This window comes from Salminus brasiliensis, chromosome 9, assembly GCF_030463535.1.
Source record: "Salminus brasiliensis chromosome 9, fSalBra1.hap2, whole genome shotgun sequence".
In the NCBI taxonomy this organism is placed as follows: domain Eukaryota; kingdom Metazoa; phylum Chordata; class Actinopteri; order Characiformes; family Bryconidae; genus Salminus; species Salminus brasiliensis.
Window position 1 is genome coordinate 2,686,553 of NC_132886.1, and position 18,267 is coordinate 2,704,819.

Sequence of the window (18,267 nt, forward strand, 5' to 3'; positions counted from 1 at the left end):
TTTGTTTGACTCAAGATACGATACACTTCTAAGATCAAAACACTGCGGACTTTTATTAGAGGTCAATGTACAAAACAAACATCTTGTAAAAAGTACAAGAGCAAAAATAATCAAAGTAATAAAAGGGAGAAGATTTATGTCCAGACAGTCCCGGCCTCCCGTCCCAGTCCTAAAGGGCACATGGACTACCCAGTGGTCCCCGAGGACCGGTCTCTAGCAAGGTCTGTTAGTCTGCCTACTCACACACACTCCATCACTTACCAGGCAATGTGGTTGTGCTTGAGTGGGGCAACTACACTACACTACATGTCCAAAAGTTTGTGGACACCCCTTCTAATACATACATTCAGCTACTTCAAGTTGCACCCATTGCTGACACAGATGTGCAAAAGCACACCAACAGCTTGTCTAGTCCCTGTAGAGAAGTACTGCCAATAAAATAGGACTCTCTGCAGGAGCAGATCAATATCATGAGTCTATTGGCCTATTGCTGCCTAATGAGGGGAAAAAAGCCCCCCAGCATTAAGCTGTGGAGCAGTGGAAGAACTGTTCTCCATCACTGAATGCAATCAAATCCTCACAGCAATGTTGCTCCAAAATCTAGTGGAAAGTCGTCTTCTCTGGACAGTAGAGACAGTTCCTCCAACAAAAGCAGGAGAAACTCTTTAATAACCTTGGATTCAGAAGACAGACTATAAACGAACAGGTGTCCCAATACTTTTGTCCATATAGTGTACCTACACAATCAATAAAACCTACACAATCACATGACTCACTGTTATCTAGAACCTCAGTCAGCCACTTGTCCATTTTCACAGTAAGAGTGCCACTCTGGCTGGCGGACTGTTTCAGGTCATATTTACGGGGAAATGGTGTAGATGGCGTAAACGGGATCTTGGAGGGAGTCTTCCACGCTTTAGGTGTCGCTGAGGCCGTCTGCGATGCTGGTGAACCCGGCAGCGTTTAGCGCCGCGATCAGGCTCTCCATGGTGGCCTGGTTCCCCTCGCGGTCCTGCCAGGCCACCAGCAGCATCTTGGCCTGCAGATCCACATCCTCACTGTCTGACTCGATCTCTCGGATCTCCGCCGCCTTCATCTCCAGCTGATCCGCCAGCGACCGCCACTGACTGCCCAGCTTAGCTGCGATCTCATCCATCTGACTGTTGGTCACCGGCTTATTCTGAATACCTGTCTGCAGACCTGAGAGGGGGGGGGGGGGGGGGGGGTCATGGGGTTAGCTTGCCACAGGTCACAGAGTTAAATTAAAATGAAGTGGTTTTCTTCCCCATCTGGATCACAGATTACCCAGCCTGCACCTATTCTCCCCCATGGCGTCACTAGTGAGGGCGACGAACCAATGCACCTCTCAATGCACCCCCCCCCCTCTTTTTCCAACATCGCCTATAGGGAAGCGCCGATACCCGGCTCTGGGTCTGATGCATCGCCCAGCACTGCACTATTGGGGCAGTGGAGGCTCAGCTGTTAGAGCTCCGGGCTATTGATCACAAGGTTGTGGGTTTGATACCCGGGCTCGGCAAGCTGCCACTGTTGGGCCCTTGAGCAAGGCCCTTTACCCTCTCTGCTCCCTGGGCACTGGAGTTGGCTGCCCACCGCTCTGGGTGTGTGTGTGTGTTCACTACCACAGATGGGTCAAATGTGGAGGACACATTTCACTGCACACAGTACAGTGACCGATACGTGCACTGGGAGTGATTCTGTGAGAGAGCGCCATCTACTCGGGGTCTCAGCTGCCGATGGCTAGCAGCATGACCGGGATTCGGACCAGTGATCCTCTGCATGCATGGCATTTCAACAGTGGGGAGTTTGGGACGCAAATATCTGCTCTTTATTGTGAAAAATTAAAAAGGTATAATTAATAAAGGTGTAAAATGACCTGTAGCATTTCCTGTGACCTGGCCTGGTAAATGACTCCAGCCTCGCCCTCAGAGCCTTAAACTGTAGACCCCATATTTACTAGTGTTTATATGTAAAGGGCCCAGGACCCAAAGTCTGGGATCTCTGTTGGATCTCTGTGAATCAGAACCTTCCAGCTGACGCCCCATCACACCCCGTTCCTCGCTTCGCCCCATATTAGGACTTACTGTCGCTGCCTGTTTTCAGCAAACTGACTCCGTTCTCGTCCTCTTCCTCTCCGGTCTTGATCTCTTCGGAGGGGAGGTCCTTCTGCCGGTGCGAAAGGAGGGAACAAACAGCAGTTAGAGTCCAAACACTGGCCGATATCAGCCTTTCAGAATGTGTACCAATTAGGGCTGCACTGGTCCATCGTTTTCTGTTACAATACAGATATCGATACAGGAACTTTGCGTATTGGCCGATACCTGGTATCATTGCTGAATTGATAAATCATATACCTCAAATCATATTAATGAACCCAATTTCTGATTATTTGACACTAAAATATAAATTTAACAACTGTGCTGGACCTCGGCACGGTGCTGTCTGGGCTCCGGACTTTTATTCTGAAATTGGAAGTCTGTGAGACTAAAGAGGAGCGAGCAGCCCCTCCCTTCTCAGTATATAATATAGCTGGATTACTCACTGATAGTTGAGGACGGGTCGAGGGGACCGTGTTGGTTAGATAGGGGGAGTCTTGCTCTTGTCTATGATGTGTGTATAAGGTCTGTAGGTTACTCTGATCCTGGCTCATAAAGCCTAGAATACCGGCAGTGCGAGAACCGGGTTCTGTGAATGGATCAGTCCTATGGATCAGACTAATTATCCAATACCCGATCCAGCTAATACACACACACACACACACACATATATATATATATATATATATATATATATATATATATATATATATATATATATATATATATATATATATATATATATATATATATTTATTTTAGTATCGGGGCCGATATCAGATCCTAGTATCCCTTGGATCGGTCCATCCCTAGTACTAATCCTATACATCTAGATATCTTAACCTTTAGAAATGCACAGATCAATAGAACAGGACTCTCAGTATAAAGGAAGTGTAGGAAGGGTCTCAAGCCCCCCAGCATTGAGCTGTGGAGCAGTGGGACGTTGTGCTCAGGAGTGATATTGGAGGATGGGTTGGAGCGAGCTGTGTAAAGTGGAGAGTGGGGCAAACGTCCTATAAATACCACTGTTTTCAGAGGAAACGCTCGTCAGTAAAGGAACAGTAAAGAGAACGTCCAGTAATGAAGAAAGTGCTATGGTCACTTACAGGAAGTTCCTTGGCCAGTTTGATGACCATGTTCTCCAGGTATTCATCCAGGCTCTTGAACTGCTGGTTGGTGGGCTGGAAGAAGTGAGGGCTGCGGCGGGAGAGGAGGCGCAGGGCCCTCCAGCCATAATTGGAGTTCCTCACGACCCTGAGGGCAAAACTCTCTGTTAGGGAGAGATTCTAACATGCCTACATAGAGACAAAAGTATTGGGACACCTACAGGAATTGGTCCCCCTTTGCTCTGAGCTCTACCAGCAGCAGCAGGTCTGGAGTCTCAGTCTAAATTTCACCAGCTGACTTGTTGTTGTTGGTGCAGCGGCGGTGTCTCCTATTACATACAGAACCACGCTGGAGTTCAGTGAGCTCTTCAGAACCTCCCGTTCTTTCACTGATGAGTGGAAGAAGGACAGACTGCAGGGCTAGGGGCTGGAGTTTATACAGCTGTGGGTCAGTGAGACTGAATCAAATGATTAAGAATTCAGCGATTAAGAGCCGTGTCCCAATACTTTTGTCCGTAGATAGATCTCTCGATTGTCCTAATTTCAGATGTGAGAGATTACAGAGGGGGAGAGGGATGAACCTGCAGTGGGTCTAGGACAGAATGAGTGTGTCGAGTGCAGTAAAGGGTGTGTATGGAGTTGTGTTCAGTGCAGCCATGTTCATACTTGTACTCATCCTCCACCATGTTGGTTGGATCGGCCTGTTCGATGGCTTCTTCGAAGAAGTCCTCCAAAGATGGCATGAACTCTCTTTAGTCACCAAACAAACAGAAACACACAGTTAAACACACTGTAAACATCTGCTGAATCTACACTAGGTCTAAAAGTTTGTGGACACCCATCAGATCAATCAACACTGAGCTTGGCCTGGAGGGGTATAAAGCCTCCAGCATGGAGCTGTGAGTTTCTCTGGAGTGACATTGGAGCTCCATCCACAAAATCTTGGGGATGAGACATCAGCACCCGATCTCACTGATGCCATCATGTGGCTAAATGCTATCAAATCCTCACAGCAAATTATGACAAACCACTATAAAGCCTTGTCAGAACGGTGAAGGCTGTAGGCTGCAGCAAAAAAAGGGGGGTGAATACGCTCGATTTGGTCAGAAATCATAAGCAAGCAGGTGTCCACAAACTTTTGCCACAGTGGAAATAAACAGCGCTGGGTTCACAGACAGGAACGGACACCTTATTTGTGGAAAATCAAGAACACACATTACTGGGCCTTGAATGTAAGACTATCTGGCCAATTTCTGATTGTTTAAATCTACCACAGGTAATCGGACGTTGACTAAAGTTGACTCTCTCACTGATTAACTGCAGTGTTTCCGGACACACACACCTGCTGTCTGACTTGCAGGCCTCCATGTTGTCTGGGTTGAGGTTCCACAGTCTTGTCAATTCATCACTGCGATTAAATAAACAGAAAAACAATTAATGAATTAAAATAATTATATATATATATATATATATATATATATTAGTGCTGCGTTCAGTGTGTGTCAGTGTTTCAGCACCGTGACTGTTTCTACACAAGCTGAAGGTCCAGCTCCTGGACCGCTTTACTGTAGATCACCCCTCTCACCCTGGAGCTGCAGGGTCTTATTTTACACCTGAGTCCAACAGGCTTGAGATCCAGTGCTGAGAGTCCTCTGCTGGCTGGACTCAGAAGTAGGGCTGCAACTATCGAATATTCTGTCTATTTTTAACTGATTTTACTAGATCAAAGCCCATTTAATCAGCCTGTCTGTAAAACCTTTATGATGTTTTATGGTATTCATGTACGGCATTTAGCTGACGCTCTTATCCAGAGCGACTTCCAGGGTTACTGGTATTACAGAGGTGGATCAGTGTAGTGTTAGGAGTGGACTCTTATTGGTGCAGCGCAGCACAGTCACCCAGCCCGGGAATCAAACCCCAGGCAGGCAGTGATGTTATCTGTTGCGACACACCAACCACATGATGTGCATGAATAAAAACTATGAAATACAGCTTCACAAACATAACTTAGCCTATTTGTCCTAGTTTTATCTTAATTAAAAAGGGGAAAGGGGTGTAACCCCCTGCAACAGCCCATCTGAGAGTAAAGAACAAAGTATAAAGCGACTTCATTTCACAATCATCTCCAAAACGAAACCTATAAGCTAATGAATGAAGCCATACATTAATTTGACCATCTGTTGCATTTACTGTTACTACCTTATGTACAGGAAAGGTGTGTTTTGAGGTGTAATCAGTGTGTGTGCGGGAGGGAGAGATTACATGAGTGAGATCTTGGTGCTTCTGCTGTCTTGCTACTGATTAGAGCTGCACTGATCTGATATCAGGGTCGGATATCAGTCCCGATATTAACAGAATTAGCTGGATCAGGTATCGGATCATTAGGCTGATCCATGGAACCGATCCTTCCACTTTAATTGGTCGGCGTGAGACTGAACTAAACGTTTACATGTTTGATTACTGCTTGGATGTTTAGCCAAGTTACTGATTTATTCTCAGCTTCAGCTGCTGGATTTTATTATTTTGTTTTGACAAAGTGAAGCTACTGATTTTCAGTTTTATCCGATACCTTTTATTTATTTTAATAATTTTTTTATTATGAATTTGAATGCTGTGTCAGGGCCCTGCACCATTGTTTATTATTTTAGTGACAAATAAATAAAAGCAATTTAGTCCATTTATATCTGTGTTAATTTGTTGTATTTAGTTTTACAAAGTTTACAAGTAAAGTAATGGTTAAGTCAATCCTGATGCTTTAAGTCTCTCCCACATGGTGAGGTTTATGGTTTATTAATTCAGCAATGGTATCAGACTGGTATTGGGTATCGACCGATATGTAAAGTTTATGTATCGGTATCGGGACTGAAAAAGCCGGATCGGTGCACCCCTGCTACTGATCATGCCTGGTCACTAGCGACTCATAACACGGACTGCACATAATTACAGATACTGTGCGTTCTAATGAGAGCTAGTGTCAGCAGTCAGCAACCGTAAACCTCGCCTGGAGAAGTGCAGTTTACATGAGGAGGCTTTCGGTTCAGGTGCTGCAGCACTGAGGAAGTACTGTTATGGTTTTAAGGCCAGGTCTGTTTTATGGTGAATACATTTAACATAGTGAAGACATTTAAAATAGAAAGACTTTGGTGACTTTAATTAAACGAAGAATTGGCCCTAAACATTTTTTGTAATGGAATTAATCAAGTTAGTCAAAATAATCGTTTCAGCCCTACTCAGAAGCTCCACTGCAGCTCTAAAAGACCCTTTTTAGCACTTTACTCTTAACTCTAGCTGCTGCTTCTACTCCAGCTGTTTTTGGAAGGTCTGCAGGTGTACTGCGGTCATCAGTGCAGCGTCAGGGTTTAGGCTACTCTACACACTGCTGAAATCAGTCAGGTGTTTCGCACACTGGTTTGATTTAATTAGTGAATGAATCATTAAGAAAGTTTGAGCTCACTTTCCCATGAAGATCTTTCTGTCAGGGCCTTTTCCCAGAAACTCCTCTGGCGCTGGTCTCTTTCTGCTGCTGGGGCGAGCGGGCTTGGCTTCAGCTGACCTGCGAGAGAGAGAGAGAGAATGAACAAGAAATTATAAAAGTGATAAATAATAAAATAATAATCATAGGGAAATATAAAAGATAATGTGCTCCAGCTGCTAAACAGAACTTCTAATCACTCGTCTGACCGTGGCTGGCCTTTGCTTTCACTCGGAAATACATGGAGGGTTTTTAAAATACAGAGGGTTTAGAGAGGAGGGAAAAATAAAGGGTTTTAATACAAAAACAAAAAGAACAATAAAAAGAAAAAGAAAAAAAGAAAAAAGAAAACAAATCAAGACGGAAAAATAAATAATTCTAATTATTATACAATAAATAAATAAATAATAAAAAAACAAACTGAGATTGACTTATTAAAAAAAAGAATAAAATACAAAATTGTAAAGTTAGGCAAATTAAACCAACCACTGGAGCAAGTCTGACAATTACCATGACCGATGTTATCTACCAATCATGCCTCATTAGTCCTAAACCCTTAAATCCCTGAAGCTGAACAGTTAGCATAAACGTTAATCAGAAGTGCCTCTCAAACACACCTTTCTTTAACGAAGCTCGGGCAGCCCTCATTCTTCCAGGAGTTCCAGTTCTCCTCCGTGTTCAGGATGTGCTGTACGTTCAGACAAACCAAATTAGTGCAGAAACAGCGCCAACGCTTCTTCTACCGATCACTGAGCCGGAGCTGAACTCACCTCAACCATAGCTGCGAACTTATCACCATCCGGCGGGGTTTCTCTGAGTAACTTCACATAAAAAACACAACAGTAAAAACATAAGCCAGCTGTACCTTTAATGGAGCGTCTCTGGTCAGTAACGAGGTTAGCATTTTAAAGCAGCATTATGCAAAAGTTATGCGAAAATCATGGGCTCCCCTACAGTTCTTTAGTGGAATTTACTTTCACTCCACTGCACTAAATACAAATCAGCTGCACACGTGCATGTCTGGACAAGCTGAGAGCTGCAGGAGCTTGATCTGAAGGTGGAGCAGAATGTGGGCTGAGGTGGTGGAGTAATACTGCAGGATTTTACACTAATATGACTCTATGGGTTCTGCAGCGTTACACAGCAGCAGTTCTGGAGAGAGGTTCTCCTCCTGCAGCTCCACCACCAAACCTCCATAGTGCCCAGAGCAGCGTTCCGGAGATGCCGTTCTCCCCCTGTTACAGTCAGTGGAGCATCAGCATGATGAAGGTGGAATTACTGCATAATGCTGCTTTAAAGCAATAATATGGCAAAAAAGTGAGAGCTACATTAGCCTCGCAGCTTCATGTATATATATATATATATTATATATATGAACGCTTACCTGATAGACAAGTTTTGTGGTGTCCTCCATCCAGGCCGTCTGGTCATCATTAAGGACGCAGTTTGAGCTGTAAGAGGACGAGAGAAGAAAAGGCCAGCTCAGCTAAAAAAGTCAAACAGTCACTCAATGGAGCTCAGCTTGACCGTGGCCGGAGAATTAAGGCTGGGCAGCGATATGTCGATATTTCTCTCTTATCGTGATCACGATGCTTTTCTGATCATACTGTGATATGATCTGTACTTCCAGAACTGGTGAGAGCGTAAACGGGACCGTATATAAACAACATGTATACAACCTGTGGAAACGCCTTCCCTGGAGTTTCTCAGACTGATGAGAACTGAGCCATCATATGAACATACATCATCTCTCACCTTTTGAACTTGACCTGTCCCCTGAGGTACTGGAAGAGGATGAGGTACTGCAGTAAGATGTGGCGTCTGAAGTTACTGTCGCTCAGCTGAAGATCCATCAGCTGCATAAAACACACAACAGAGATCAGGCAGAGGTTAAAATATCAGGTAAAAAACATGTTAAGGTGGACACTGAATATGGAGGTGCTGACTAATGTGGATCCGATTGAAGTACCTTTCATAGCTTTCCCATACTCGCCCATCTGTACCCATTTCCATCTATATACCCACACCCATTAAAATACCCATATTCATATTACATTCCCATCCATATACATATCCATATACATCCATATACATATACCCATCTACGGAGGAGAAAAGGCGAGTGGGAGGAGGTCGTACCTTCTCACTGGTGAGGAACTTGGCGAAATAGACATGCTCTCCTCCGGCCGTCCTCATCTCCTCCAGCTTCCTCTTAGAGGCCTGAGTGTCGTCCAGCTTGTAACTCTTAAACACTGCCAGAGTTTCATCAGAGTACTGCGCACACATACATACATACATACAGAGAGAGAGAGAGAGAGAGAGAGAGAGAGAGAGATATTACAAGTGTGTTCAAAATACTGACATGACTGATAGGTCCAGCATTCAGGCCTGGTGTCCCTCGGTGGACACACCCACCCACCTTCGGCGCTACTTGCGAAGCTAATGCCGGATACAGCGGTGAGCACAGGTGAGCGAGTGCAGGTGAGCACAGGTGACCTACCTTAACGAAGGTCATCCAGGAGAACTTATCGTAACACTGCACCGGATTCCGGAAGTAATCCTGCAGCGTCCAGAACTTCCTGTAGAGGTTGTAGTCTATCGGAATGGAGCTGGAGGAAAGGGGAAAGAGCAGATGTTCAGTATACACTAGTCCTAAACCCATCCCCATGCACTAACGAGGACAGTACCAGTCTCTTTAGAACTTCAGAGGAGCTTCTGAGTCCATCCAGCACCTCACAACACAGGAACTCAGGTGTGCGAGACCCTCACGTTAACCCTAACGTTCATCTACGACGACATTCTGTTCGATATGTGGAATTAGGACTGGGGCGACGCGCCAACGTAACCGATTACGAAATCACGCCGATTTGCATAACGTGAGTTGCAAAGATGGCCACGCCTACTGAAAAGCATTAATTTATCTGGAGTGCAAAGTATTGTGGACATAGAGAGTCGCACTGCTATCCGTTTCTTCGTCCAGGCTTTTCTCGATACCGCGGGGGCTGGTTCTCAAATCGCTCTCCACCAAGATATATAGTCCATAAAATGTCCGTGAGGTGTGTAAGCTACGTGTTATCTGTGCCTCTAAAAGTCCAGTCAGAGAGTAGTCTTCTAGTATTTCAGCCGGGAAGAGACTTGAATTTTACACTTTTATTTATTCTGTTAGATTATTAAATGTTAGAAAGACGATTAAAGAAAATATTGCAATATTAACAAATATTAATATTTGTTTTCATTATTTTGGAGAAAATATTTTAAATTTTAATACATACACACACACACTAGAGTAATAAAAAAAATAGTTGTTAGATTAACTGACTAATCTAAAAAAAATATATATATATATATATATATATATATATATACACACACACACACACACACACACACATACAATAAAAGAATCATTAGATTAATCCATAAAATAAATAAACAAATAAATAATCGTTAAGTGCAGCCCTACTCACCATGGAGCCGGAGTGTCTTCATCCCCCATTTCTCCTTCCTCTACCTCCATCCCATCCTCCTTCACCTCAGAGCTCTGACAGACACACAAACCCACTAAATTAGCTTCTACTCTAAGGCACAAAATATGGAAAAGTATGCAAAAGTATTGGGACACCTCATTCATAGTTCTTCTGAAATCAAGGGTATTCTCTCTAGCGTTTGTTGGAGTAACTGTCTCTACTGTCCAAAGAAGACTGATGATGATGATGATGGTGATCACCACCCACCTCATCCTAAAAGTACTGGATGGAGCTCCATCACCACCATGATTCTAGAGAACACAGTTCTTCCACTGCTCCACAGCTCCTCAATGCTGGGGGGCTTTACACCCCTCTAGCCCACGCCTGGCATTAGGCAGCATGGAGCCAATAGGGTCATGATGTTGATCTGCTCCAGAGAGTCCTATTCTATTGGCAGTACTTCTTCTCTACAGGGTCTAGACAAGCTGTTGGTCCTCAGCTGCACATCAGTGTCAGCAATGGGTGCAGCTGAATGCATTCATTAGAAGAGATGTCCACAAATATTTGGACATGTAGGAGTTTTTAGTGCTTTAGTCATACTCTATAGGAGTGAAGGTGGTTTCAGTGGTCACTGGGTGAGCGTGAGTGTGTGTGTGTGTACCTGCTGTCCGAGTGTACTCTCCTGTTCATTCTTGTTGAACACGGTGACGTTGTCCAGATTGAACTGACTCTGCAGATTCAGACCTACAGAAGAGACGGACAGACGGACGGACAAGTGAGGTTAGATGTTCTGAGGAGCTTTGAGGGGCTCAGCGGTTTAATGCACTGCAGCTTTGACCCAGGGTTCGAGAGTTTGAATCCCACCATCAGCGTTTAGCGTATCTGGAGTGAAATGGGTTACACTGTTACCTGATTTTTCAGACAGTGGGAAGAGGCGGGCGAGGAAGAGCTGGATCCTCCCACAGAACACAGTGTTCTGGGATTTAGAGAGTCTTCTGAGGAGATCTACACAAACAAGAAGGAAGAGATGGAGTCTGCTAGTCCTCCACAAAACAGAGAGCACACCTGCATACCCTTAATTAACAAAATGAGTAGTAGACAAGGGGGCGGGGTTTAATACCCCCTACAAATGTATCCAGAAATTTAGAAATGTAGTCATTTCCTATTCCCTTTTCTATACAAGCTCATTTTATACATATTAGCATATTGTAATTACTCAATTTTTCTCTATAATGCGAATCTGGCGTGGTGAATGGACCAATAGAAATGCTCCAAAATGACTTAAAATATTTTTACATTCATTTCTATTGAAAGTTCAGAAGGTTTTTCCTGCTCCTCTAATGCTATTACTTAGTATGACACACAATCACACTGTCCTATATAACATCATTTATATAAATATAATGAGTTCCTCCTGCCCCGCCCAAATCAGTGGTTTCCTCCTCCAACACCCCAACCGGCTCAGATTAGCTGCATCAGGTGTGTTGGAAGCAGGTGAACGCTAAAACCTGCAGACCAGGGGGTTCAACACTGCAGAAGTAGAAAACTGTGACGGCAGCAGAGTCGAGGTCTTACCATTACACATCCTCAGCAGGTAGTTCTTCCCCGCCGAGTAGAAGGAATTCTGAGGAGACGGGGATTAATGAATGCAGGCATGGATATCAACACTGATTAGATTAGCTGCTGCTGCTGCTGCTGTTTGTTTTTCTTTATTAACACAAGCTCACGTACAGATTTCCACGTGGAAACGTTCTCCTCCACAAACGAGAAGATTTTGTCGCACTGATCCAGCGGGAGACAGTCCAGGACATCTCCGAGCAGCAGGAATGGAGTGGTGGCTGAGCAGATACCTACAGACAGACAGCGAGAGAGACAGACAGACAGACTCAGTCACTATTTTTTAAAAGTTTATTATTAAATTAAACTGCATTCAGTTCAGTTTCATGGAGCCTCCAGTGCAAAAACACAAGGACCTTCTCTCACCTTCGGTGACGGCACTGATGCTGACGTAGATCAGAGAGAGGTGCTCATCAACGCTGCCATGTTTCACCTGAAAAACAACCACCATGTTTACACACAGAGCCCAACGAGCCACAAGACGGCCCACAAACCTGCAAATGTGTTACATACATGCTTCATGTCACACACATGAAGCATGTATGTGTGTGTGTGTGTGTGTGTGTGTGTATATATATATATATATATATATATATATATATAATTAGTTGTGTTATATATAAAATGTGTATATATATATATATATATATACACACACACACACACACACACACACATACATACACACTTTATATATAACAACTATGTTTTTTATATATATATATATATATATATATATATATATATATATATATATATATACACATACATGTGTGTGTGTTGCAGTATATATATTAGTCGCTGTCCAATGAAAACCCTCTATTTCCAGAATGGTGACATTACAGGAGAAGGTGAACTCTGAATGGGAGTCAGTATAAAATAAGAGTTCACTCCAAGTTAGAGTGTTTCTATTGGCCCATTCATCCAGGATGATCCACACAGTGTCCAGAAGCAGCTACAGGGTCCAAACCGACAAAAACAGAGAAAAACGGAGATACGTGGTTTTCATTGGACAGCAGCTATGATCTGAAACTAATAAAGGTAGGTTCTGCGGAGTGCTCATGTGCCCATCATGCCCGGAAGTCAAACTGCTCCAGAGTTGTGAACCCTGGAAGACAACCACATAGGGTCAACCTGCTGAGGGAGAAATGCTGAAACTCACGATCTGCTCCTCCAGAACACCTCGCAGAACCTGGTCCAGCGTGTTCTTCTTCTCCGCCTCGCTGATGAAGAGGAGAACAGAGCATTAATACAACTGTTAGCAGGTAAAACTGGACTAAGATCACGCTTTTATTTACAGATACTGAACATTAACCTGGAAACACTCTAAGCCCTAAGGAGTGAGCACACTAAGCTCACGCCTCCTGCTGTGTTTAACCCCGTCTGGACGCGAGGGTTTCACCACTGAAAACAATCAGAGCCCGATCCGACACCCTGCAAGAGGCCCGTCGTGATGCTCATCGCTGTCTTCCACCCCACCAACAGTCTATTTCCACGCCTTCCTCCTGCGTGGTTTACACAGCAGCGCTGCTTGTGAATATCTCTGCGCTGATGGGTGCGGTGGTCTCGAAATGAGGGGTGTTCAGGTCAGTTTCTGGAGTATTGCTGTGAATCTCAGCAGCGGAAAACACAGGAGGAGCTCCACTGACTGAAAACAGGCCCGGCAGACGTTCGTCAACAGTCAGACGTTCGTTGCTATCTCAGCAGTGAATTGTCAACACAGGCGCGTGCAGCCTGACGCTCATACACCCCCCCCGGCCCCCCCACGCTAAAAGAGAACATCAGCAGATCATAAGCGGTGGAAAACGTGAGGGACTGCGTTAGTTGTTTTTCTTTGGCTCGGGCGTTTACGATATGTTACGTTAAATAAGCGTAAATAGAACCTTAAGTTACGTTACGTGAAATACCAGCACAGCAGTGCCGCTATCGGCCGCTCTCGTTTCTTTAGCTGAGGGCGTTTAAATGTTAAATAAACATAATAAATAATAATAAAATGTTAATAAATAATTATAATACTATATAATATAAATTAATAAATAGTTATAATATATAATAATAAAAAACATAATAATAAATGTTAAATAAACGTAAATAGAACCTTAAGTTACGTTACGTGAAATACCAGCACAGCAGTGCCGCTGTCGGCCGCTCTCGTTTCTTTAGCTGAGGGCGTTTACATTAATAAATGTTATAATAATAAACGTTAATAAATAATTATAATATATAATACATGAATTAATAATTAATTAATAAATTAAACGTAAATAGAACCTTAAGTTACATTGAATATCAACACAGCAGTGTTATCGGTCGCTCTCATTTTCTTTAGCTCAGGGCATTTAAACGTTAAATAACCATTAATAAATAATAATAAAATGTTAATAAATAATTATAATAATATAAATTAATGAATACATTCATAAATAATTACAGTAAACATTAAATAAACGTAAATAGAACCTTAAGTTACGTTACGTGAAATACCAGCAAAGCAGTGTTGTTATCGGTCGCTCTCGTTTTCTTTAGCTGAGGGCGTTTAAATGTTAAATAAGCATAATAAATAATAATAAAATGTCAATAAATAATTATAATTATATAATATACATTAATACATAATTATAATATATAATTAAAAAATAAATAAATAATAATAAATGTTAAATAAACATAAATAGAACCTTAAGTTGGGTTACGTGAAACACCAGCACAGCAGTGTCGTAATCGGCCGCTCTCGTTTCTTTAGCTCAGGGTGCTTTCGTTACTTATTGGTTGCTTATATATGATTTACAGCAACAGCGTTCAGCGGAGTGATACAGTGTTTGTGAAAGGACTGCGGTCACTGTGAAATTACACCACCTTCAGAAAACTGATAAATACTGGGTTGGTGAAGAATTCCTCGAACAGGACTTACGTTCCAGACAGATGGCTGAACACACCGGTCAGGGATTTACAGTTCCGGCCACCCAAAGCACTTCTGGTAGCAGTCTGTAAAAGAGGAGGACGAGGAGACAGCACCACAACGGTTAATCAGAGCTAAACCTACAGCCGGTTGCATTCATGAGAACGCCTGGAATCTGGTTCTGTTCAGTCAATGAGACAAACACATACACAACTTGGACAAAAGTATTGGGACACGGCTCTTAATCGGTGAATTCTTAATCGTTTGATTCAGTCTCATTGACCCACAGCTGTATAAACTCCAGCCTCTAGCCCTGCAGTCAGTGAGAGAACGGGAGGTTCTGAAGAGCTCACTGAACTCCAGCGTGGTTCTGTATGTAATAGGAGACACCGCTGCACCAACAACAACAAGTCAGCTGGTGAAATCTCCTCCCTCCTAGATCTTCCTCCATCAGCTGTGAGTGGTGTTATTATTGAACAGTGGAAGAGTTTAGGAGGAACAGCTATATATATATATATATATACACACACATGAATGTGTATGTATATCTTTTGTATATATACACATTCATACACACATACAAACACACACATATATATAATAATGTGTGTGTTTGTATGTGTGTATAAATGTATATATACACAAAAGATATACATACAAACACATTCATACATACACATATATATATAGTGTGTATGTGTATGAATACAAAACATATGTATACAAACATCCATATGTACACACATACACACTATATATATATATATATATATATATGTGTGTGTTTGTATGTGTGTATGAATGTATGTATACAAACACACTATATATATATGTGTATGTATGAATGTGTTTGTATGTATATCTTTTGTGTATATATACATTTATACACACCCAGATTATAATATATACACACACACACAAATATATATATATATGTATGTATATACACACACACAGACATAGATATACACAAACACCAAAATCGAATCAACCTAATATTTAATTTGATATGTTAATATTGATGATATTGATGATATTGATGGAGGTGATTAGGCTGCTTTATCAGGTTAGTGTTGAAGCTCCACCGCAGTAATAAACCCGGTCAGTTTACCATTAATACAGAGTTTAATACCGCGATAACACCCCACTTTAACCAGCTCCACCTTAAACAGCCCGCTGCTCCACCTTAAACAGCCCGCTGCTCCACCTTAAACAGCCCGCTGCTCCACCTTAAACAGCCCGCTGCTCCACCTTAAACAGCCCGCTCCCCCTGCATCTCCCCGCTCCTCCTTAAACAGCCCGCTCCCCCTGCGTCTCCTCCGCTCCACCTTAAACAGCCCGCTGCTCCACCTTAAACAGCCCGCTGCTCCACCTTAAACAGCCCGCTGCTCCACCTTAAACAGCCCGCTCCCCCTGCGTCTCCTCCGCTCCACCTTAAACAGCCCGCTGCATCTCCCCGCTCCACCTTAAACAGCCCGCTGCATCTCCCCGCTCCACCTTAAACAGCCCGCTGCATCTCCCCGCTCCTCCTTAAACAGCCCGCTGCGTCTCCCCGCTCCTCCTTAAACAGCCCGCTCCCCCTGCGTCTCCTCCGCTCCACCTTAAACAACCCGCTCCCCCTGCGTCTCCTCCGCTCCACCTTAAACAGCCCGCTGCATCTCCCCGCTCCACCTTAAACAGCCCGCTCCCCCTGCGTCTCCCCGCTCCACCTTAAACAGCCCGCTCCCCCTGCATCTCCCCGCTCCACCTTAAGCAGCCCGCTGCTCCTCCGCACAATGGAGCCGCGCTCTGTTTAAGGTGGAGCGGGGAGATGCAGCGGGCTGTTTAAGGTGGAGCGGGGAGATGCAGCGGGCTGTTTAAGGTGGAGCGGGGAGATGCAGCGGGCTGTTTAAGGTGGAGCGGGGAGATGCAGCGGGACGCCGCAGCGACAAGCCGAGGAGGAGAGCCGCAGACCGCCCAGCCTGCACTGCTGGAGCCAGAGTGAGGGAGAGTGAGGGAGAGGGAGGGAGAGGGAGGGAGAGGGACGGCGGCCTTACCGTGAGCTTCTCTCTGCTCTCCAGCAGGTTAAACACGCTGGGAGACATCTTCACCACCGCAGCGCCCGGCCCGCTCCCCGCGCGTCTGATTCCGGGTCAAATCACAGCCCGCAACGAGCTGACTCACCAGTAGGGGCCGCCACCGACACGCTGCGACAGTTACAAATTAAAAGTCACAGGATGAACAGAGACTTCCGACATTAATTAAATACATTAATTATAGAATAAATAATGCATAAATAATAATAATAATATAATAAAATAATATAATACATAATAATAAATACAGTAAAACAGAAGTTCAAAATTAATTAATAATAAATTGGAAGTAAACAAATACATAAATAATATAGTTTACAAAGATAAATATATTAAAATATTGCTAATAACAAAACAAGAATTTACGAATTGATCATACTAAATGAAAAAAATAAAAAGTAAAATAATGTAACAAATTAAGTAAGTAATATTGCCTAAAGTGGAAAATTAAAAAACAATAACTAAAGCAACAACAACAACAACAATAATAATAATAATAATAATAATAATAATAGTAAGGGTGCAGGTATTTGTCACTGTACTATGTACAGCAAAATGTGTGCTCCACATTTGACCAATCTGTGGTAGTGAACACACACACACACACACTAGTGAACTAGGGGCCGTGAGCACACACACCCCCAGAGCGGTGGGCAGTCAGCTCCAGCTCCCGGGGGTGCAGGAGCTGTTTGTGGTTGCCCTGTATTGCGCTGAGAACATGAATTTTGTTTGTTTATTTGTTTGTTTGTTTGTTGCATCTCCACACTTTCAGACATGAAGCGTATGTAAATATGTGCACAGTTGTGACATCACAGCCAGAATGAGTTCAAACATATACCAAACACATGGTGACAAAAGTATGTGGACACCTGCTCCTGCAGTGTTTCTGTTGAAATCGAGGGAACTAGCCGGGAGCATTTTTACTGCAGTAACAGCCTCTAATCCTCTGGGGAGGTTTTTGCACTAGATGTTGGAACATTGCTGTGAGGAGGATTTGATTGAATTCATCCGTATGAGAGCATGCGTGAGGTCAGGTATTGAGTAGGTTGGACGATCAGTTCTGCTACTTCCAGCTCCATTGTCGCTCCAGAGATCCCCACAGCTCAATACTAGGGGGCTTTATACCCCTGTAGCCTGCGGCCTTGAGGCCTTGAGCGCAGTGACCTTAGGGGTCAATGCTGAGTGTTTATTGGTATCTATTGATCAGTGCTTTTCTATGGAGATTGTATACGCTGTGTGTGTCAGCAATGAGGTCACCTGAAATCAGCTGAAGTGACTCATTAGGAGGGCTGTCCGAATACTTATGGACATGCAGTTTGTTGTGGGTGTGTGAGGGTGACATAAATAGAAAAGAGACAGAGGGAGAACACACACAGCCCAAATACACACACCCCAGCATCATCAGTGAAAACAAAGCCTGTGGCATCTCATTGTAGGTTGCCAGATTTTGTCCAAAAAAACAAACAACCCCCCCAAACACACACACACACACACACACACACACACACACACACACA

General features: G+C 43.6%; 1 protein-coding gene across 1 annotated transcript; it reads right to left on the minus strand.

Moving 5' to 3' along the window:
* Positions 1 to 26: 26 nt before the first annotated feature.
* On the minus strand, positions 27 to 16,795 carry thoc1 (THO complex 1). The gene is made up of 21 exons (XM_072687141.1): positions 16,712 to 16,795; positions 14,688 to 14,761; positions 12,939 to 12,999; positions 12,143 to 12,209; positions 11,891 to 12,009; positions 11,735 to 11,783; positions 11,069 to 11,164; positions 10,821 to 10,903; positions 10,160 to 10,233; positions 9,193 to 9,301; positions 8,832 to 8,966; positions 8,448 to 8,548; positions 8,077 to 8,143; positions 7,463 to 7,513; positions 7,310 to 7,380; positions 6,675 to 6,773; positions 4,563 to 4,628; positions 3,887 to 3,970; positions 3,221 to 3,368; positions 2,103 to 2,184; positions 27 to 1,200 (listed from the first exon to the last, which is right to left on the minus strand). Exons 1-21 carry the CDS (start codon positions 16,757 to 16,759, stop codon positions 917 to 919), a joined length of 1,968 nt encoding a protein of 655 aa, XP_072543242.1. The 5' UTR covers positions 16,760 to 16,795; the 3' UTR covers positions 27 to 916.
* Positions 16,796 to 18,267: the final 1,472 nt, after the last annotated feature.